This window comes from Myxine glutinosa, chromosome 1 (genome assembly GCF_964187855.1).
Source record: "Myxine glutinosa chromosome 1, kmMyxGlut1.1, whole genome shotgun sequence".
Lineage (NCBI taxonomy): Eukaryota > Metazoa > Chordata > Myxini > Myxiniformes > Myxinidae > Myxine > Myxine glutinosa.
In genome coordinates, this window is record NC_136261.1 from 396,854,955 (window position 1) to 396,878,204 (window position 23,250).

The 23,250-nt window shown below is 44.9% G+C and overlaps 1 protein-coding gene across 1 annotated transcript in view; it reads left to right on the plus strand.

The window, feature by feature from the left end:
* Positions 1-23,250, plus strand: part of LOC137416862 (uncharacterized) — a 67,058-nt gene that overhangs the window by 27,815 nt on the left and 15,993 nt on the right. The window contains exon 2 of the mRNA XM_068102530.2: positions 1,076-2,336. Within this exon, the coding sequence (XP_067958631.2) occupies positions 1,076-2,336 (1,261 nt within the window). The remainder of the gene's footprint in view (positions 1-1,075; positions 2,337-23,250) is intronic.

The following is a 23,250-nucleotide window of genomic DNA, read 5'->3' on the forward strand; positions in this document are numbered from 1 at the left end:
TCCTTTTCCCTTCACCTTCCACCCTTACTCCTCTTCACTCCTCACTTCTCTCCATTACCTTGCTCCTCTCTTCCTCACTCCTCTCTGCCCTCACTCCCTCACTCCCTCACTCCCTCACTCTGTTCATATCCACTCCTCACCCCTCTCCACTCCTCACCCCTCACTCTCCTCTCCTCTCCAATCCTTCATGCCTCTTCCCTCACTCTCCTCTCCTCTCCAATCCCTCACTCTCCTCTCCAATCCCTCACTCCTCTTCCCTCGCTTGCCTCTCCAATCCCTCACTCCTCTTCCCTCACTCCTCTTCCCTCACTCTTCTTCCCTCACTTTCCTCTTCAATCCCTCACTCCTCTTCCCTCACTTCTCTCCACCCTGCACTCCATTAGCGACTATGAAAAATGAAATCAGATGGTGAATTGGAGTCAAAATAAAGCTGTGAGGGAGATGGAATCGGCTTTATATTACAGGCCTTCATTTCATTCAAAATGCATTTTTGTCTAAAAACGTTAACTTTCGTCCAATTTTCTTCCGGTTTTTTGCAACCGAGTCTTAAACCATCTCAGCAACTATGGAAAATGAAATCGGATGGTAAATTGGAGTTGAGAAAAGCTGTGAGGGAATCAGAAAGCAAGAGCCCAACAAAAGAGGCTTCTGAGGCCTTCAGAGCAAACAAAATGGTGATTTGTTTTTGAAGCCCCTCCCTGAATGGACACTGGACAGACAGACTGTATTATATTGTTGATACAGATTGGTAAGTGAATTATCTGCATCTCATGCTCCCGCATCATCTTTTTTTGACACTTAGTCGAGGCTCGTATAAGAGCTAAAAGACAGGAAGAGGCACCGCCGAGTTTCCAGGAACAAAACGTACAAATGCACCAATTGTTCTTGTAGTACCTGTTACAAAAGCATACGGGTGAACTACACTCGGAAGCGCACAAAAGAGACTATATACCTGCACCATGTGTTGTTAGGGATATCATTGACCCGTCAAAATTGAAAATTCATATGTGCATCCACACAGGAGAGAACCCATATATTCCCAAGGTTTGTGTAAAAATGTTCTCCTTTTCTTCAGGTATGAAAAATCATCCTCATCGTTTTCACATTGGAAAGGGAGCATGTGTCTGCAATACAAGAAAAATGCCACCGACCTCCAGCGTGTGCGGTAACGGATTAAACGACTCGTCAAAGTTGAAGATTCACAAGCGGAGTCACACTGGAGTGCGCCCATACACTTGCACCGTTTGTGCAAAGGCATTCTCCTGTTCATCAGCTTTGAAAAGGCATGCAACTTACTACACACGGAATAATCTAAGAATTCACTTGGGAAAAAATCGTTACAAGTGTTCTTTGTGCAGCAAGGTATTTCCTTGTCCAGCAAAGTTGTCTCAACATGATAGAATACACACGGGAGAGAGGCCCTACAAGTGTTCTGTGTGCAGCAAGAAGTTTAACCGTTCATCAAATTTATCTGATCATCAAAGAATACACACAGGAGCGAAGCCCTACAAATGTTTGCTGTGCAACAAGGTGTTTAATCATTCCTCGCATTTGTCTCAACATCAACGATTGCACATGAGAGAGAAGTTCTTCAAGTGTTCTGTGTGCAGCAAGATGTTTAATTGTTCATCAAATTTACATAGACATAAAATAATACATATGGGGAAGAAGCCCTACAAATGCTCTGTGTGCAACAAGGTGTTTCCTTGTCCAGCAAAGTTGTCTCAACATAATAGAATACACACGGGAGAGAAGCCCTACAAGTGTTCTGTGTGCAGCAAGAAGTTCAATCGTTCATCAAATTTATCTGATCATCAAAGAATACACACGGGCGAGAAGCCCTACAAGTGTTTGGTGTGTAACAAGGCGTTTAATCATTTGTCACATTTGTCACAACATCAAAGATTGCACACGGGAGAGAAGGCCTACAAGTGTTCTGTTTGCAACAAGGCGTTTAATCGTTCATCAAATTTACACAGACATAACATAATTCATATGGGGAAGAAGCCCTACAAGTGTTCTGTGTGCAACAAGGTGTTTAATCGTTTATCAAATTTATCTCAACATCAAAGAATACACACGGGCGAGAAGCCCTTCAAGTGTTCTGTGTGCAGCAAGGCGTTTAATCACTCATCACATTTATCTCAACACCAAAAATCACACACTGGAGAAAGGCCCCATAAGTGTTCTGTTTGCAACAAGGCTTTTAATCGTTCATCAAATTTATATCGACATCAGATAATACATGTGGGGAAGAAGTGCTACGAGTGTTCTGTGTGTAACAAGGCGTTTAATCAACCATCAACTTTATCTCGACATCAAAAAATACATACAGGAGAGATGGATGGAATACCACTTCGCCAATGACATCATCGCTCCCACCCTATATAACCCATTGGGAGTTAATAGCATATGCCAAATTTCAATTTTTTTTGTTGAGCGGTTGCGGAGAAAATGATGTCCAAATTGTTTCCTTTAATCCAATATGGCTGCCATACCATGTGACCTATGGCATCAGAGTTAGCAAGAAAATATTATCCATGGGGAGTCGCTCATATGCTTTTCGCATCGATCTTTATGCTTTTCGATCTTTCTGCTTGGTCTGTATGCTTTATTTGCTTTTCGCATCGATTTCGCAAGTTTTGCATCGATCGGCTAAGTGGTTGCAGAGAAAACTTTTTTAAAGTGAAAATATGTAGACACACAGACATGGGCATTGTGATAGTCTTGCATCCTCTTAAGGGTTAGACTAAAATTGACGTTTCTGTGTGCTATGAATTACTCAGATAAGAGGGCATAAGAAGTGAGTGCTAACTCTTGGTAGCGGGTATTCGCAAAACACCGATTATAAAATTCATGTTGGTAAAATAACGTTAAATTCAATCGAAGCAACAATAACCAAAGAGAGGAAGAAACAGAGAGGTGCAAGATGAAGTGGCAATACGAAGTGAGTGGTCACCAATAAATGGAGACTTCCAGCAATGCCACAATGGACAGATATGACATACGCTTGCAATGAAAGTCCCACAGTACAAACTTTCAAAGAGAAGGAACATCCAACAGACTGCGATGGAGCTGCACAGTAAGTGGAGGGACAGGAGTGAGTGCAATCTCGCAAGAGGAACTAGGACACTTGTCTTCTCATGACGGCAACTCAGACCACTGCTCAACACTGGAAACCCAACAGCAGCACTGGAGTATAACAGAAGGAAATGATGCAGACCCACCCCTGGAGAGAGAACAAATCCAACCTGCTACTCTTTACCAGATGACACCTACAAAGACAGAAGGGATAAGAGCAAGAACAGTAGATAATAATGAGGAAGAAGAGGAGGAAGATAAGGATGATGATTAGACGAGAAGAATAGTTGGCCAACAAAATGGAGGAGGTGAGACTGATGCCACTTTCTGACCATGATTGCATTGAAAAGAAAACAACAAAAATACTAGTGAGGAGAACAAACCGAGCGCACGGAAAAGTGATTCAAAAATAATAATCCTTTAAAAAAATCAGTAATGTGTGCTTTGCAGTGGCACTGCTCGTTGAAGAAAAAATTAAAGGCAAACAACACCGCAATAAAACTAGGCCAAGCCCCATGAACAGAAACCAAATGCCACCAGGGAAAGAGACTTGAGAGACAGAGAACAACTGAGAAAGGAAACGGGACAAATTGAACAATTCAACTCTCCTCCTTTGATACTCTCTTCCTCAACTCTGTGTTTGCCTCTAAATCTTGTGTCCCAAAAAAACAAGCCTCAAAAACAAAGCCAAAGATTTGGTGAGCAAACTAATGGTATTCATGGAATACTCACCCCAGCCGTCGACTTTGTGCGAGCCACCTCTTCTTTTTTTAAGGTTTTTCTTTTTCTTTGATCAAATATGGCTGCCAGACCACATGACCGATGACATCATAAATTTACATTCTCCAATATAATTGTTGTGTAGATCATGCTCAATAAATTTCAAACTGATCAGACCAAGCATTGTACTTGTCAAATTATGGCGTCATAATGAAGGCACCAATGACGTCATCATTAACAACACTTATTTTCCATGTGGAGTTCTTTACAATGAGCCAGGTTTAAATTCTTTCAATAGAGTGGTTTCGGTGATATAGAGGTTCAAAGTTTTTCGCTTTTTCCAAGATCGTGCCTGTACCATGTGACCTATGACGTCATAATTATCGCTAAAAATGTACGGGAGTAGACGCATACTTTGGTGAAACGTTCGTGTCAATCGGACCAATGGTTGCCGACAAAATGAATTTTTAAAATGCAGACATGTACGTACAGAACTGATTGTTTAACTCCACTTTTCACTTTGTGAGTGCAGGCTGATAAAGGAAACTGATGCTCAAACCTAAAGAGAAGGATTCTAAAAATAAAAACAAATACAAAATCTAAGAGAAAGACCTGGAGTTAATGGGTGCCCAAAACAAACTCAAAATATAAATCATAGCAGGGAAAATAAAAACTACCACGAGGCCAACGACAGAAGAAAACAAAACCAGCTGAGTGAAAAGCCTGAACATATTATACCGGGAACTCAGGAAAATGGAATCAGAAAGTGTCCATTCTCCACTGAAAAAGACAAGCAAGAAAAATTCTGGTAAATACTTTGTGAAGACCGAAGAGAAAACAATAAGAAGGCATAATGGATCTGAAAGTCGGAAAAAAACATGTAGAGGAATTGCCCAGAGTGATAATTGACGAAGAAAAATGCCAAACTTTGGGCTACAGCAACTAGATGTGCAAACACTATGCATGAGCATTCAACAAACTTATTCAAGAGGAAAAGGCAATGGATGAATGGCTCACAGAAGGTAAAATCAGAAGATGAATCCTCATCCCAAAATCTGAAGAAACCCAAATATAGGCTAATATTATGTCCACCAACAACATACAAATCGTCACAGAAAATATTTTTAAAACCACCGAACAAGAAAGAGCCCTCAAGGCTGAGCAGAAGGGATGTAAGAGAGGATGCTATGAAACAAAAGACCGCCGATCACTGAACAAGACCATACTCGTAAACTGTACATTTTGAAAGACCAAATTGTCCCACATTCAACAAAAAAAAGCTTTTGAGAGTGTTCCACATTCTTGTAAGGTACAGTGCCTTCAGAAAGTATTCGCACCCCTTGACTTTTTCACATTTTGTTGTTACAGCTTGAATTTAAAATGGATTAAATGGAGATTTTTTTTGTCCATGATCGACAAATAATACCCCATAATGGCAAAGTGGAATTTTAGTTTGAGAAATCTTTACAAATTAATTTAAAATGAAAAGCTAAAATGTCTGGAGGCAATAAGTATTGGCTGAGATGGGAGAACCTGCCGGAAGGACAAGAGTCTCTGCAGCACTTCACAAATCCATGCTCTATGTGAGAGTGGCCAGACAGAAGCTACTTCTGAGAAAAAGGCACATGACAGCATGCGCGGAGTTTGCAAAAAGGCATGTGAAAGACTCGGAGAGAATGAGGCAAAAGATACTATGGTCTGATAAGATGAAAATTGAACTCTTTGGTCTGAATGCAAAGTACTAGGTCTGGCAGAAACCGAGCACAGCTCTTCACCCATCCAACACCATCCCTACCGTGAAGCATGGTGGTGGCAGCATCATGCTCTTGGGATGCTTTTCAGCAGCAGGGATGGAGAGACTTGTGAGGATGGAGGGAACAATTAATGCAGCCAAATGCAGGCAAATCCTTGAGGAGAACCTGCTTCAGAGTGCAAAAGACCTTAGACTGCGGTGAAGAATTACGTTCCAACAGAACAATGACCCAAGGCATACAACCAAAGCAACACAGGAATGTCTTCAGAACAAGAACATGAAAGTCCTTGAGTGGCCCAGCCAAAGCCAAGACTTGAATCCTATTGAGAATCTGTGGAAAGACTTGAAGATTGCTGTTCACTGATGCTCCCCATCCAACTTGACAGAGCTTGAGGAAATCTGCAGGGAAGAATGGGAGAAACTCCCCAAATCCAGATGTGTTGGTTGATACAGATGATATCCAAGAACCCTCGAAGCTGTAATCGCTGCCAAAGACGCTTCTACGAAGTATTGACTCAGGGGGTTGAATACTTTGTAAATGAGATATTTTGGCTTTTCATTTTTGAGTAATTTGTGAAAATGCCAAAAAAAAATATTCCACTTCGACATTATGGGGGTATCATGTGTGGATCAGTGACAAAAAAATGTCAATTTAATACATTTTCAATTCAGGCTGTAACACAACAAAATGTGAAAAGTCCATGCAAATGTACAAATCAACCTCCAAACAATCAAACTGATGGAGAAAGCAATGGAGCTCTGGAATACCTCATTGATATTACAGCACTCAGAAGGAAAGATCGAAATACCAGGAGTGAAGATATGTCATGGGATCTTCCAGGGTGACAGCCTTTCCAGTCTTCTGTCTTGTCTGCCTCTGGACCCACTGAGTAATCTCATTAACAAGCAAGAACATGGATACATCCAACAGAATATGCCATTTACTGACATATACTGTATGTGGATGCATTTAAGCTTTCTGCACTGAACGACGAAAAATTGGTACATTCAAATGGAATTTGTGCTCGACAAATGTGCCAAATGCATATTTGTACGACACAAACAACAAAAAAAGGACAACATAAAAAGCTATGTGAAAACAACAACACAGGAGCAAGAGAGCGAAGCATCATACAAATACCTCGGGGTAGAAAAGGGCCACCAAATATGTCACAGGTTACACAGGAAATAAATGGATGATCTTACTTTACTACACAACGCCTAACAGGCCCTGGTAAATAATTTGTGAGTTTTTCTAACGTGAATATCATGCGTCATTCCCAGATTCCAGCACACAATTCACCAAGAACGGCACTCAGTAGAGAGCACACCTCCGCCAGGTGAACAGTTTACGTTTTGTATCCCAGAGTAGACCAGAAAATCACAATACAGAATCACATTTAATCAAAATCATCCGTCCACAACATTTTGCGAAATTCTGCTATATATAGTTTTTGGCTCCATCTCCCAATGGTGAAGAATCATTTAAATAATTCTCATATCCGAATCCATAATCAGATCTTCACCAAAATCTAATCTATTTGTCCTTGTCACACAAACAACCTGTCCATCAAGTTTAGTCTAAATCCATCCACAAAATTTTTTTGAGGCATCCTGCTATGTGTCGTTTTTGGCCCTATCTCGCAATGGCGAAGAATCTCTTTAAAAATTAAATAACTATCATATCCGAATTCACATTCAGATCTTCACCAAAATGGAATCGATTCTTCCTCGTCACACACACAACCTCTCCACAAAGTTTTGTCCAAATCCATTCATAACTTTTTGAGATATCCTGCTATATGTTGGTTTTAGCGCTTTCTCCCAATGGTGAAGAATCACTCAAAAAAATTAAATAATTCTCATATCCGAATCAATGTTCAGATGTTCACCAAAATCGAATCGTCCTTGTCATACATACAACCTCTCCAACAAGATTCGTCCAAATCTGTCCACAACTTTTTGAGATATCCTGCTATGTATCGTTTTTGGCCCTATTAGTGCAGGCCCATATGTCATAACAATATTGTTTGTGTTTTTTGTTTGTTAAAATTGATTTAGCAATGGATTCTGCTTCAGAATATTATAGAGATGTAAAAAAAATAGGGTTCCATTTTTTCTTTTACGTCTAATAGGTAGTAATTCGAAGAAATCCAAGATGGCCGCCATAAAATTTGGAAAATACACTTTTGTGCATATCTTTGTATCTAGATATCATATAAACATGAATAATATGTCCTTTTATATGTTTTCAGACCCAAGGAAGCCATTTCTGCCATTGTTTTTACAGAAAAATGCAAGGAAAATAAAATAGTGGACATATACCAGCCAAAGTGGGGTCGGCCGGCATGAAATCGGTTAATTAAGTTTCCACCATCTAGTTAAGGTCTGGTTTTGACTGTGTTGACGAAATGTGAATCTGAATAGTAGTATCTATCTTTGCAGGACCGACGACAGTTCAAGAGTGTCTAGAAAATTACACCTACCTTCAAGATGAGTGACTCACCACCCAGGAAGATTGAGAAGTCAGTAGATTTCGGACTTTGTTTTGTATGCCAAATGGCCATAGGGCAAACTGACTATACAACCTTTGTAACGAAACCAAAACTCTCCTCTGTCGAGAAACTAATGGCAGGTGCTGAGGAACAGTACACGTATGGTGAAACAAAGTTTGCATCATTGAATAGACGTTTGCAATATTCCTCTGCTGAAGAATTGCTCGCAAAAGGTCTCCGCTACCATAAAGCTTGTTACAAAGATGTTACCAATAAGATGCACATTGATCGAGCAAAGGCTAGGTTTGAGAAAGGAACAACATCAGGCAGTGCCGCAGAAATCCGACTGAAAAAGAGAGGACGACCAAGTTCTAGTGATCTAGGGGAAAGCACGTCAACATCCAGAAGGTGTTCCCGAGAACAGACATTTGACGCGCTCAGATGTGTCATATGCCAGGAAGACAGAGGAAGTGAACTACACAATGTGTCAACAAAGAACATGGGACTCCAGATCAGAAACATTGGCCAAGAAACAAGTAATGACAATCTGAAAGTGAGACTGAACAGTGCCATAAGTTCGCCTGACCCATTGCAAGCAATGGCTGAGGACATGAAATATCATTTACCATGTTTAGTTAAGGCCAAACGTGCTATAGTTAAGACGGAAAAACAAACAGAAACAACCAATGTTAACTTTGGTCAGGTGTTATCAGACCTTGAACTCATTGAAATTGTTGAAACTGCGTTGAATGATACTACTGAAAATGCTGTGCTGAATATGAATGAAATTCATGTAACCTATGTCAATTTACTTAAGGAGCACGACTTTCCGGTCTCAGACAACCATAGTTATAAGCCATACCTGAAACAATTGATCCTAGACAACATTGCCGATGTTCATTTCAGCCGGCCCTCAAACAAAACAAAGCCAGAGCAGATTCTTTCCACAAAGCTCAAAGACCACATGATATCAAGCACAATTACAGCAGACAGCATCAAAGACGATTTTAAAGTACTTTTGCGAGCTGCGAAAATATTGAGGAAAGACATCGCATCTTCCCCAGCATGGAAATTTAATGGAACCTTTGCTGATTACAAGCCACCCCCGATGCTCAACATCTTCTGCAAGCATGCAGTCATGGGAACAAGGAAAGTAGGAAATAGCAACAGGGAGGACTCCATTGGTGTGAGTGCATCATTGTTGGCGCAGCACTTTGTCGGTGCTTATAAATCTGACCGACAGGTATCGTACGAACCAAGAAGCGAGGATGGATCATTCAAACAACGATTTGAAACTCCATTGAGTGTGGGCTTAGCTCTCGACATACACAAAAACACACGATCCAAGGCGCTTGTAGAGAAACTTGCACATCTGGACCTCGCCATCTCCTACAAAAAGGTCATGGAGATTGAGACCAGCATTGCCAACTCCGTACTGAAGCAAATGGAGTCCACCGGAGGCATCTGTCTACCACCATGGTTGGTTCAGGACACGTTCGTCTGGTTTGCCATGGACAACATCGATTTTCTAGAGTCAACTCCTTGCGGGATGAATACCCTTCATGGTACAGCAATTGCGATCTACCAGCCTGTATCACCGGAGAAATCACCCATGATACCACCAATTGAACTTGACCGGTCATCAAAAGCTCAAACGATACATGATGCAGTTGGCTGTAAAACGTTGACCTGCAAGAAGCCAGCACCCGAGAAGAGAAAGAGCGACTGCAAGCTGCTCACATCAAAACCCGAGACAGACAAGAACAAGAAAACCGATATGACCTGGATGATTGGATGCCTGAACTTCGAGGAAGAAGGAGAAGTTGACGTCAAACTCACAGCTCCGGGGACGTGGGGAGCCTTCAATTCCTTGCTATCTTCGTCCAGTGAGAAGACCAATGTTGCTCTCGTTCCTCCGTTGATAAGGTCGCCTCCTACAGACTATGATACACTGTACACGGGTCTGATAGCTCACAACATCACAACTCGTGTTATGGGGAGTGAGGCAATCACAGTCATGACTCTCGATTTGCAGCTATACGACCTGGCGATGAAGCTGTGGGTGGAACGCGAGGACATCAGGAAGCAATTCCTCTTCCGACCTGGTGAGCTACATGTTGTGTTTTGGGCCTTAGCTGCATTAGGAAAATACGTGGAAGGGAGAGGAATTGATCAGGCATGGGTCGAGGCTGGACTTTTCTCGCCAACCACAGTGAGCCAAATACTAAATGGGAGGCACTTGTATCGAGCTCTGGAGGCACACATGGTAACACTGATCGCTTTGTACAACCTGTACTTCCAGAGATTCCTGGCAATGGAACCTGAAGAAAGGGCCTATCTGAACGAGTCATCTGTTCGTCTGGGAGAGGCATATCAGAGAGACATCAGCGGGAGCATGGAGCCAGAGAAGAATCTATGCGACATTCTCAAAAAAACATTGGCCATGATGGAGTCCAGAGATATGACCAAAAAACTGGAACAATTTGAGGTCAGCACAAACAAGATACAGCGCTTCATCCTGAACTACATGAAACAGTTTGAGACTATCCTTCTGTTCATTAGAAGTACAAGACAACGTGATCTGCTGCTGCATATGGAGAGCATCGAGTCTCTCACGAAGTACTTCTTCGCTCACGATCATCTAAACTATGCTCGGTTGCTCCCTCTCTACATTTCAACAATGCAGGAGACTGAAAAGCAGCACCCAGAACTGTGGAGGGAATTCATGAAAGGGAACTTCTGTGTGACAAAAGGATTGGCAGGCTTCACATCAATAGCCCCAGACCATGGCATTGAGCAAGAAAACCGTACACTGAAGGTGATTGGAGGAATCGTAGGGATAACTCAAAATGAGAAGGCGCTTGACAAGTTCTTCCTCATTGCACCTGAGCTGTCAAAGTCACTGCACGAGTTTGCGGAGGGATATGGTCTTGGTGAAAACCAGAGCAGAAAACAACACCACGAAATCACGGGGGGAAAGCTTTCCCGGGTGATGAGCCATGCCTCCAAGCTTTCTAGGGTGTTCCGTGAACATGGCGATCCATTTATGGAAGAGGAAGTAGACGAGGTCTACAACCTGCTCACCAAAGAAGTCATGAATGAAAAAGTGTCCAGCGACATCTTAGAGCGCGACGAGATCGGACAACAGATGTTCCAGCAATTTGCCACAGATCGTTTAGCTGAGGGAAAACTTTCTGTGTGGGACAAAATGACGAAAAGAAAACTTCGAACATTCAAGAGTTCGAATGCCACAACAGAAGTGAGATCGGGCGACAAGCTGATCAAAGTCAAAGAAGAGCGAGGATTGTTGCAGAGGTTCATCGTTATCTCACGGAGCCGACCAGAGCTCGACCTGAAAGAATATTGGCACCTATGAATTTGGCATCGTTCCACGTTCTTTATTTGCATCTGATGGATCCCTCTTGTTGGCATACGACAAGGCAAAAATCCTTCGTCAACTTGAGCATCTGGCTGAGCCTGAAGAGCAGGATGTACATGATCCACCAGGAGAACCTATTTCGACAGAAATCAATGCGCATCAAGACGCGGGAATTGTCGCTTTGAATGATGCAGCAGCACACGCTGGGGAAGAAACTAATGACCCATCAACTGACTATGAAATCTCAAGCCAAAATTTGCAGGAACCCTCTCAGATCAGCCAAAACCCAGACACAACCACAAGATCAGGAGTGATCAATGAAAACGAGACTACTTCTCGTCATAGAGTGATAATCATTGATGGCATGGCTCTTGTTAACGGGATCTCCAAAACAGAACAAATGATTACATGCAGTGACTTTGCTCAATCGTTCATTGAACGCCTCGAAAATATTGCCGTGCATTATGATGACGTGAGGTTGGTATTCGACCGATACATCGATAACTCACTGAAAGACAAAATGCGCCTAAAGAGGACAAAGGGGAAATCAACATACTATCACGTCAGGGATAGTACATTGATCCAGAAGATTTCACTCAAAGATTTCCTTTCCAATGTGAAGACCAAGGCAGAGCTTACAGAGTACTTGGCTGTGAAGTGTCTATCTTACAGCAAGGCTCATCCAAACAAGTTGAAGAAGTTCATGGTGACATCAGGAACTAAGACCACGGGCAACACTGAAGTTCCAGACAGTCTACTCACGCACAGCCAAGAAGAGGCCGATACACTCTTAATTCTGCATGCTCTCACAGTCGACAAAGATGCAGAAGTTATCATTGATTCGCCAGATACCGATATCTTCCTCCTACTGATTCAGAGATTTCACGATCTACCACCTGCTACGAGGTTTCTCACTGGGAAGGGAAAGTTGAGGAGGAGCATTGTAGTCCAACCTATTCATGGCATGCTAGGAGAGAAACGTGCGTCTGCAATACTTGGATTCCACGCATTCACGGGAAGTGACATGTCTGGAAGGTTCGCTGGCAGGAGCAAGGACTGGTGCTTTAAGGTCTTCATGACATGTGACAACAAGATATGGGAGGCTCTGGAGTCTTTGGGACAAACTGATCCGTCACCAGAAGTGTGTTCCCAGCTGGAACGCTTCGTCTGTCTGCTGTACAAGTCTAAAGTTCACACGAAAGTAAACGAGCTTCGCTGGTTCTTATTCTCCAACCGTGCTGCTGAGGGAGAGAGTCTTCCACCTACCACTGGTTCGCTAAAGTTACACGTTCAGCGAGCACATTATATCGCAATGATATGGAGAAAGGCAGCAGAAAGCCATCCGTCCCTTCCATCACCTGTCGAGTATGGTTGGCAGTTACTTTCGGATGATGGGGTTTATGCCCCAAGTCGATGCCTGAATCCTCCAGCCCCAGAAGCAATAATGAATCTCGTGAACTGTGGGTGCAAGAAAGGGTGTATGGGATGATGTAGCTGTCGCAATAACAATATTCCTTGTACTGAAGTTTGTGGGTGTGTGGGTTACAGTTGTAACAACAAAGCAAACATCAATGAACCGCGTGTGATAGATATGGATGAGGATGAATGAGGCATTCGTTTATGTGATCGTTTATGTTCATTCATCGTTTATGTTTAGGTGTGTGTGTATGTGTGTGCGTGTGTGTGTGCGTGTGCGTGTGTGTGTATTCAAAATAAATGTTATCAGTGAAGATTGTTTATTGAATCGATTCTAATTGGGAAATTATACGATCCGATTTCACGACGGCCGTCTCCATTTTGGCTGGTATATTGCCCACTATTTTAATTTCCTTGCATTTTTCTGCAAAAACAATGGCAGATATGGCTTCCTTGGGTCTGAAAACATATAAAAGGACATATTATTCATGTTTATATGATATCTAGATACAAAGATATGCACAAAAGTGTATTTTCCAAATTTTATGGCGGCCATCTTGGATTTCTTCGAATTACTACCTACTAGGGCATTGCCCGTACGTGGGTGCCCGTTCCTTGCCAATGCCCGTACTATATATATATCTAAAATTATATCCCCCCCCCCCTCTATTTACATGAAATGGTTTGGTCCATTCGCAACGACCACAGAACCCCCCCCTCTATTTACATGCAATGGTTTGGTCCAAAGCGAACGGTTTGGTCCATTCGATGTGATTCGATGATTCGATGTGAATGGTTTGGTCCATTCGCAACGACCACAGAACCCCCCCCCCCTCTATTTACATGAATGGTTTGGTCCATTCGCAAAGCCAAAGCGAACGACCACAGAACCCCCCCCCTCTATTTACATGAATGGTTTGGTCCATTCGCAAAGCCAAAGCGAACGACCACAGAACCCCCCCCCCCCTCTATTTACATGAATGGTTTGGTCCATTCGCAACGGCAAAGCGAACGGCGAACGGCTAAATCGCCATAGCTCGGTAAGTACATGTCCGATTAATTTCAAACCTTGAAAAGGCACATCCTCGGGTCCCCAGCAATATACCTGGCAAGTTTCAAGTATATCGGACCGGTAGTTGTCGAGAAACAGCGGTCACAGACACACAGACAGACACACAGAGATTGCTGGAATTATAGATAGATTAGACGTAAAAGAAAAAATGGAACCCTATTTTTTTTACATCTCTATAATATTCTGAAGCAGAATCCATTGCTAAATCAATTTTAACAAACAAAAAACACGAAATTACTAATCGCCCTACACTATATCTCCCAATGGTGAAGAATCACTTTAAAAATTCTACTAGCCGGATCCGAATCAACTTTTTGAGATATCTTGTTCACAAACAAACAGACAGACAGGGGTGAAAACATAACCTCCATCCACCTTTGGTGGCGGAGGTAATGAAGTGAATACGGAAGACACTGCAACATAATGTATGCCCTATTGGTTTGAGCCGTACCAATTGCTTCAAAGGTCAATCATTTCGTTTACCTGGAAGACACATGACACTAAAATTATATCAACATTTCATATACATTTTATACTGGAGCAAATCTGAACATTTGTATATAAAGGTATAAGTTTCTGTTTCTTGAATTTAATCATTCCCATAAAATTGAAAGATGATTTTTGATACATTTATCACTGGTAACTAATCAGTTTGTGTCTGTTCAATTTTTATGTTTATGATTTTGATGTTTCGACATTATTTTAATAAATCCAGAGTTTATCTTTTGGACAAACTGTTTTCCTAGTTTTTTTTGGACTTATTCATTCCCACTTACCTTTTATTGTTTATCGCCTCAATGAATTTTTTTTTCAAACCTTTTGTCAAATTTGAGAAACCGCAATCACGAGGGGCATTGCTCCAGCCCCGTTCGTTGATTTCTACGAGGTACGCTGGTGCATTGCACCACCGGGAGAATACAGACAATGCTTACCTTTTTCCACTCCCAATTTCAACTTTGACTGATGCATTGTATTGTCCTACTAGGCCGTATTATGGTGTAAGTGGCAGAGATATTTGATAGGAAGGCATTCTTCAACACGTGCTGTGGGGAGACGAGGGGTTTCAGAGAGATATGTGACAACGTCTTTATCTTCTGGGGCCAATTCCACATATTCTTTTCGATGTATAGTAATTAGTAATTACATTGATTTACACTGAATTTAAACTGATTTACTCTTTCTACTGCCAGGACATGCATTATTTGGGGACAGAGTCCTGCCTTACTATGATGTCAAGAACAAAGGGATATCCCATATTGCTATGTTTATTATCAGAAATACAGACTGAAATCAACAATTTTGAGTTAATTTCCACAATGGTATTAATTGTGTAGGCCCCAGGTTTAGCCATCATGGAGAAGTCTCAAAACTCAGTTGATAAATGACTAATTTCAAAGTTCTTTCTTAGCATTTTGTATTCCTTACGCATCAGGGACACCATGTGACAAACCAATAAAGATAGAATGATTTTTAAGTCGTGTCATAATTGCTGTTGTGAATACGTCGCCAACACTATTTCATATATTATACACCGCTAGCAGAATACCGGCCCTACTGGCGACCCTCCGGCGATCTTGTTCCAAGCGTGCAACACATTTTTCTACCATCGGATCTTTTCTGCTGACGCAACTGCTTTGACTTTGATTTCTTGCTGATTTCCTATGGTAATATTGCTCATGCTGATTTATGTTCAACTTAGGTGGCCTTGGTTTTGAGGCATCTCGATTTTCCTGAAAAAAAAAAACCCATCAACCATCACCCTAGCTAACAATACCCATGACCACACCACACCCCTCCCCTCCACCATCCCCTCACAATCCACAATCACCCTAGCTAACCATACCCACGACAACCCCACACCCCTTCCCTCCACCATCCCCTCACAATCCCCCATCAACCATCACCCTAGCTAAGAATACCTACAACAACCCACACCATCCCTCCACAATCCCCCTTCAACCATCACCCTAGGTAAAAAATACCCATGACCATGCCACATCCCTCACCCCACTCCACCATCCATTCACAATCCCCCATCAACCGTCACCCTATCTAACAATAGCCACTACCACCCCACACCCTCTCCACCCCCACCGCCCTCACCATAACGGAATCCGAGCTCTCAATGCACCGTTTCTCTATTTACCATCGCCGGCATGATCACGTTGAGTTTGCAATGGGACGTCACTGGAAAACTTGCAAATCGACAGTCTTGAGGTTTTTTCCGGCACTTTGTGATTGACAAAAAAACATTTCCCTTCAAATTTGACAGTGATTAATGATTGCCAATGGTTTTTCAGAAGAAAAAAAAAATTGTGTTTGGTTTCCCTTTTCGGGGTATTTTGGGACTTCAGGATCTTTTCAGTCTTCTGGGTCTTGAGGGTCTTTTGGGTCTTCAGGGTCCTTTCAGTATTTGGGGAAATTTGGGTCTTTTTGGCCTTTTGTGTCGTTAAGGGTCTTTGGGGTCTTTTTGGTATTTTGGGTCTTCAAGGATCTTTGGGGGTGGTCTTTGGGGTCTTCGGCATCTTTAGGGTCCATTGAGTCTTTTCAGTCTTAAGTCTTCTGGGTCTTCAAGGGTCTTTGGGGTATTTTGGGTCTTTGTGGTCTTTGGGATCTTCGGCATCTTTGGGGTCCATTGGGTCTTTTCAGTCTTAAGTCTTCAGGGTATTTGGGGTATTTTGGGTCTTTGTGGTCTTTTGGGTGTTTTTGGTCTTCAGAGTATTTTGGGTCCTTGAGGTCCATTGGGTCTTTTAGGTCTTCAGGGTATTTCAGGTTATGTCTTTTCAGTGTTCTGGGTCTTCGGGGTCTTTTTGTTCTTTAAGGATCTTGGAGTATTTTGGGTATTTTGGGGTCTTCAGAGTCTTTTGGTTGTCTTCAGGTCTTTAAGGGTATTTTGGGTCTTCAGGGTCATTAAGCGTCTTTGGAATATTTTGGGTCTTTTTGGTCCTTTGGGGTCTTTTTGGTCTTTAAGGATATTTGGGGAATTTTGGGTCTTCAGGGTCTTTCGGTTCTTCAGGGTCTTTTGGTTCTCTTGGGTCTGAGTGGTCTTCAGGGTATTTTGGGTCTTTGGGGTCATTAAGGGTTTTTGGAATATTTTTGGTCTTTGGGTTTTATTTGGGTATTCAGAATTTTTTTGGGTGTTCAGGGTCTTTTGGGTCTTCAGGTTCTTTTGGGACTTCAGGGTATTTTTGGGTCTTTGGGGTCCATTGGGTCTTTCCAGTATTTTAGGTCTTCGGGATCTTTTGGGTCTTCAGGGTCTTTTAGGTATTTTGGGTCTTCAGGTTATTTTGGACCCTGTTTTTTGGGTCCATTGGGTCTTTCCAGTCTTTCAAGTATTTGGGGTATTTTGGGTCTTTGGGGTATTTTGGGGCTTTGGGGTCTTTTCAATATTTTGTGTCTTTGGGGTCTTCAGGCTATTTTGCATATTTGGGGTCTTCTGTGTCTTTAAGGGTCTTTGGAGTATTTAGGGTCTTCTTGGTCTTTAAGGGTCTTCAGAGTCTATTGGTTATCTTGGGTCTTAGGGTATTTAATGGTCTTCGGGGTCATTTTGGGTCTTTTCAGTCTTTTAGGTCTTGGGGTCTTTTAGGTCTTCGGGGTATTTTGGGTGTTTGCCCGTGTAGGGTGCGTCTTCGGCACGACATGAAAATTTCAACTAAAATATTTTATATCGGCCAGGTCGAATTATCATGCCACTTCATGTAAAAACTACATATCCAAAATTACATCTCGATAGCTGAACGTTTAGGAGTTGTGCAACGTGACCAAAGTTGTGCATCCTGTGCTTTTCCTTATCTGACCGGAATTCACGGTGTCACGTCGCTGTGTCCGTTGTGCTATCTTCTTGTTTATGATTATGGGTTCTTCTTGTCTATGATGCTTATTCCATTTCATTTCACAGGTGAGATGGCAAAGTCAAATAGAAAGAACACTGAGATTTGGTTGATTGGCGGCACCAAAGATCACTTCCGTTGTACTAAGCTACCTTCACGAGGAGAGGTGCTCAAGGTGTTGTTCGATTTTCATACACGGAAGAAACAGAGTTTGGATGACAGCGTGAAAAATGGTTGCCATGATCCTCCCAATTTGGGAAGGAGTGCGGATACCAACGAGAGCCAAGAATCATGTCTGGGATCAGCTACGACGTCTTCACAAGGAATGGCAAAACCTCAAAAAAGGCATCTCAAGGAAGTCGGCGACCGAAGAGGGAAAGCGTGAAGCTTTCAAGGATTCCTTGGATCATCTCTTCGTTATCGCTCACCAAGAGGCCATGACTATGATCAAGATAAAAGAGTATCGGCAGTTTTTGAAGGTTCACCATGAAAAATGATGATGTGTTTCGATGGCGGGCGTTGATGTCAAACTTGCAAAGCAAGAGGAGAGAGCGTTGGCGAGATCAGCAGCAGCTGCAGACCGTGAGGAATGACCGTGCAAGCACAGCTGTTACGACGGAAGTTGCAGTGCTGGAATCGTCGTCTGAGGAATCGGCATCAGAGAGCTCAATAAAAGAACCGGAACCTTCAACGTCTTCTGGGCCACTGAAGAAGCTTCTGGGCCACATTTCCGCCCTACGAGTGACGAACGATTTGGCGGAGAGGAGTAGCCCTCATGCAGTCCTTCAACGAAGCCCTGATCCAAAATGAGGAGCAGAAGCAATTTGTTCTACAAATGATCGAGTACCACCGAAGCAAATTCCCAAAAGCAGTGAAGGGAATTAATCATTGAATGTTCTTCTTTCACTTTTATGTCATTTTTTGATGTTTTAGCGTTTAATTTGTTTGGTCGTTTGTTATTTGTACCTCCACTTTGAAAATTACAATATATCTCATTTTGCTCTATGTGGTAAATCTTCCTGGGATTTGCGCAAGTTCTAAATCTACTCCGATTTTCGTCTAAGTTGGCAAATAACATTGTTTCTCCAAGTGGAACACAATGACAATCTGGTCAGTATTCATTTCGAAACTTCTAAATTTAGACACACCCAACACTGTTTGGGGTCCATTGGGTATTTTCAGTCTTTAAGGTCTCCGGGGTCTTTTGGGTCTTTGGGCTCCATTGGGTCTTTTTGGTCTTCAGGGTCTTTTGGAGTATTTAGGATATTTTGGGTCCTCAGGGTCCTCAGGGTCTTCTGGATCCTCTCGGTCTTTTGGGTCCTCGGGAAGATGGGACATTGTTAATTGGCTGACTTCATCTATAACTAAAAGGGCATACCTTCAAGTCGAGCGCATTCCTCTGCCAGGCTGAACAGTTTATGGTTTCTATCCCACTGACAGGCCCAATCTTGATTCGGACCTGAACCAAAATCGAATCGGCTTGTTCTTGTCACCTAACCAACTCGTCCACCAACTTTATTCATAACTCGTCCACAACTTTAAAAAATACGTCATATATCGCTTTTCGCCCGACCTATCAATGGTAAAGAATCACTTCAAAAATTAAATAATTATCGTATCCCAATCCAAATTCAGATCCTCACCAAAATTGAATCGATTTATCCCTGTCATACACACAACATGTCCACCAAGTATCGTCGAAATATGTCCATAACTTTTTGAGATATCTTGCTATGTATATACGCCATTTGTGTCTGTCTGATGAATTTTTGACGCCAATACATTCTGTAGTTACTTATCCAATCTCAACAAAACTTGACAGGATGATGAAGGGTTACACAATGAAGGTTGTAGCGCATTCATTTGCCGCCACCGCCCCCCCCCTCTCCAAGGGGGTTTTCTCCCCCCGAGCGAGTTTGCCTGCCATTGCCGTCAATGGGGTTGCACGTTGAGGTGTATATAAATGTTCAATTAACTTTATCGTGGCGTATTTCCCAAGAAGATTTATCGTGGCGTTTTTCCAAAGACGCTTTTAATAACAAAATGAATGATAATCGCGCATTGTTAATGTTATTACAAAACAATATTAATACTAATAATGTCCCACTTCCCCAAGGCGTTTTTCCAGCAGTGATAACATGTATAAATAGCTTGTAGTTTTTATGGCGTTTCTGTGGGAGCAACGGATTCTACAGGAAGTAAAAATATTATACACCACAAACACGTATGCTTAGCTTTTTAAACAGTCACTAATGCTGTTTATAACACTAAATGAAGAAATTTGGAGGAATCCCGACATCCATGAAGTAACTAAGTAAGGTCCCAATTCCCTCCTCCCTCCCCCTCCTTCAAATTCCTCCTCCCCTCCCCCTTCTCCTCTCTCCCACACAAACCCCCGACACCCCCATGTGTTCCACCTCCCCTCCACCTTCTCACCCCTTTCCTCCTCCTGCCTCCCTCCTTCCCTCCCCCATCCTTTTCCCTCCCACATCCTTTTCCCTCCCCCATACTTTTCCCTCCTTCCCTCCCCCATCCTTTTTGCTCTCCCCTCCCCCATACTTTCCATCCCCCATCCTTTTCCCTCCTTCCCTCCCCCATTTTCCCTCCTTCCCTCCCCCATTATTTCCCCTCCTTCTCTCCCCCATCATTTTCCCTCCCCCACCCTTTTCCCTCCTTCGCTCCCCCACCCTTTTCCCTCCTTCGCTCCCCCCACCATTTTCCCTCTTTCCCTCCCCCATCCTTTTCCCTCATGCATCATTTTCCCTCCTTCCCTCCCCATCATTTTCCCTACCCCATCATTTTCCCTTATTCCCTCCCACATCCTTTTCCCTTCTTCCCTCCCCCACCTTTTCGCTCCCCCCTCCCCCATACTTTCCCTCCCCAATCCTTTTTGCTCCCCACACCCCATCCTTTTCGCTCCCCCTTCCCCATCCTTTTCGCTCCCCCTTTCCCATCCTTTTCGCTCCTCCTTCCCCATCCTTTTCGCTCCCTCTCCCCCATCATTTTCGCTCCCTCTCCCCCATCCTTTTTGCTCCCCTCCTCCATCCTTTTCGCTCCCTCTCCCCCATCCTTTTCGCTCCCTCCTCCCCCATCCTTTTCGCTCCCCGCTTCCTCCGCCTTTTTGCTCCCCCCCCCCCCCACCCCATCCTTTTCGTGTCACCTCTCCCCTATCCTTTTCCCTCCCCCATCCTTTTCACTTCCCCCCTCCCCCATCCTTTTCACTTCCCCCCCATCATTTTCCCTCCCCTATCCCTTTCCCTCCCCCTCCCTCACCATTTCCCCTCCCTTCCCTCCCATCCTTTCCCCTCCATTACCTCCCCATCATTTCCCCTCCCTTCCCACCCCATCCTTTTCCCTCTCCAATCCTTTTCCCTCCCCCATCCTTTTCCCTCCCACATCCTTTTCCATCCTTCCCTCCCCATCATTTCCCCTCCTCCATTATTTTTCCCTTCTTCCCTCCCCCATCCTTTTTGCTCCTCCCTCCACCATACTTTTCCCTCCTCCATTATTTTCCCTCCTTCCCTCCCCCATCCTTTTCCCTCCTTCCCTCCCCCATCCTATCCCTCCTTCCCTTCCCAATTATTTTCCCTCCTTCCCTCCCCCATCATTTTCCCTCCCACATCATTCCCCCTCCTTCCCTCCCCCATCATTTCCCCTCCTTCCCTCCCCCATCATTTCCTCTCCTTCCCTCTCCCATAATTTCCTCTCCTTCCCTCTCCCATCATTTCCCTCCCCCACCCTTTTCCCATCATTCCCACTCCCCCATCCTTTTCCATCCACCCTCCCCATCATTTCCCCTCCTTTCATTCCCCATCATTTCCCCTCCTTTCATCCCCCATCATTTGCCTTCTTCCCTCCCCCATCCTTTTTGCTCTTCCCTCCCCCATACTTTTCCCTCCCCATCGTTTTACCTTCCTCCCCTCCTCATCCTTTCCTCTCCCTTCCCTCCCCATCCTTTCCCTCCCAATCCTTTTGCTCCCCAACATTTTCCTCTCCATCATTATTCCTCCCCCACCCTTTTCCTCATTCCCTACCCCATCCCTTTTGCCTCCTCCTCCCCCATCCCTTTTGCCTCCTCCTCCCCCATCCTTTCCCTCCTACTCACCAATCCTTTTTGCTTACCCACCCCCCATCCTTTTTTTTCTCCCCCTCCCCCATCCCCCATCCTTTTTGCTCCCCATCCCCATCCTTTTTGCTCCCCCATCCCCCATCCTTTTTGCTCCCCCATCCCCATCCTTTTTGCTCCCCCCTCCCCCATCCTTTTCCCTCCCCCTCCCCCATCCTTTTCCCTCCCCCATCCCCATCCTTTTTGCTCCCCCCTCCCCCATCCTTTTCCCTCCCCCCTCCCCCATCCTTTTCCCTCCCCCCTCCCCCATCCCCCATCCTTTTCCCTCCCCCTCCCCCATCCTTTTCCCTCCCCCTCCCCCATCCTTTTCCCTCCCCCTCCCCCATCCTTTTCCCTCCCCCTCCCCCATCCTTTTCCTCCCCCTCCCCCATCCTTTTCCCTCCTCCCCCCTCCTCTCCCCTCCTCCCCCCTCCTCTCCCCTCCTCTCCCCTCCTCCCCCCTCCTCTCCCCTCCTCTCCCCCTCCTCCCCCCTCCTCCCCCCCTCCTCCCCCCTCCTCTCCCCCCTCCTCCCCCCTCCTCTCCCCCTCCTCCCCCCTCCTCTCCCCCCTCCTCTCCCCCCTCCTCCCCCCTCCTCCCCCCTCCTCCCCCCTCCTCTCCCTCCTCTCCCCCCTCCTCTCCCCTCCTCTCCCCTCCTCTCCCCTCCTCTCCCCTCCCCTCCTCTCCCCCCTCCTCTCCCCTCCTCTCCCCTCCTCTCCCCCTCCTCTCCCCTCCTCTCCCCCTCCTCTCCCCTCCTCTCCCCCCTCCTCCCCCTCCTCTCCCCCCTCCTCCCCCTCCTCTCCCCCCTCCTCCCCTCCTCTCCCCCCTCCTCCCCCTCCTCTCCCCCCCTCCTCTCCCTCCTCTCCCCCTCCTCCCCCTCCTCTCCCCCTCCTCCCCCTCCTCCCCCTCCTCTCCCTCCTCCCCCTCCTCTCCCCCCTCCTCCCCCTCCTCTCCCCCCTCCTCCCCCCCTCCTCCCCCTCCTCCCCCCCTCCTCCCCCTCCTCCCCCCCTCCTCCCCCTCCTCTCCCCCCTCCTCCCCCTCCTCTCCCCCCTCCTCCCCCTCCTCTCCCCCCTCCTCCCCCTCCTCTCCCCCCCTCCTCCCCTCCTCCCCCTCCTCTCCCCCTCCTCCCCCTCCTCCCCCTCCTCCCCCTCCTCTCCCCCCTCCTCCTCCTCCTCTCCCCCCTCCTCTCCCCCCTCCTCTCCCCCCTCCTCTCCCCCCTCCTCTCCCCCTCCTCTCCCCCCTCCTCTCCCCCCTCCTCTCCCCCTCCTCTCCCCCCTCCTCCTCTCCCTCTGAATTTTCCCTTCAATAAGCGACCTTGCGTTGCCAAGCAATGCTGGGTACCTTTGCCATTTTTAAAGAAACACAAACCGGCATCACCTCAATCCACTATTTTATGAGGCTT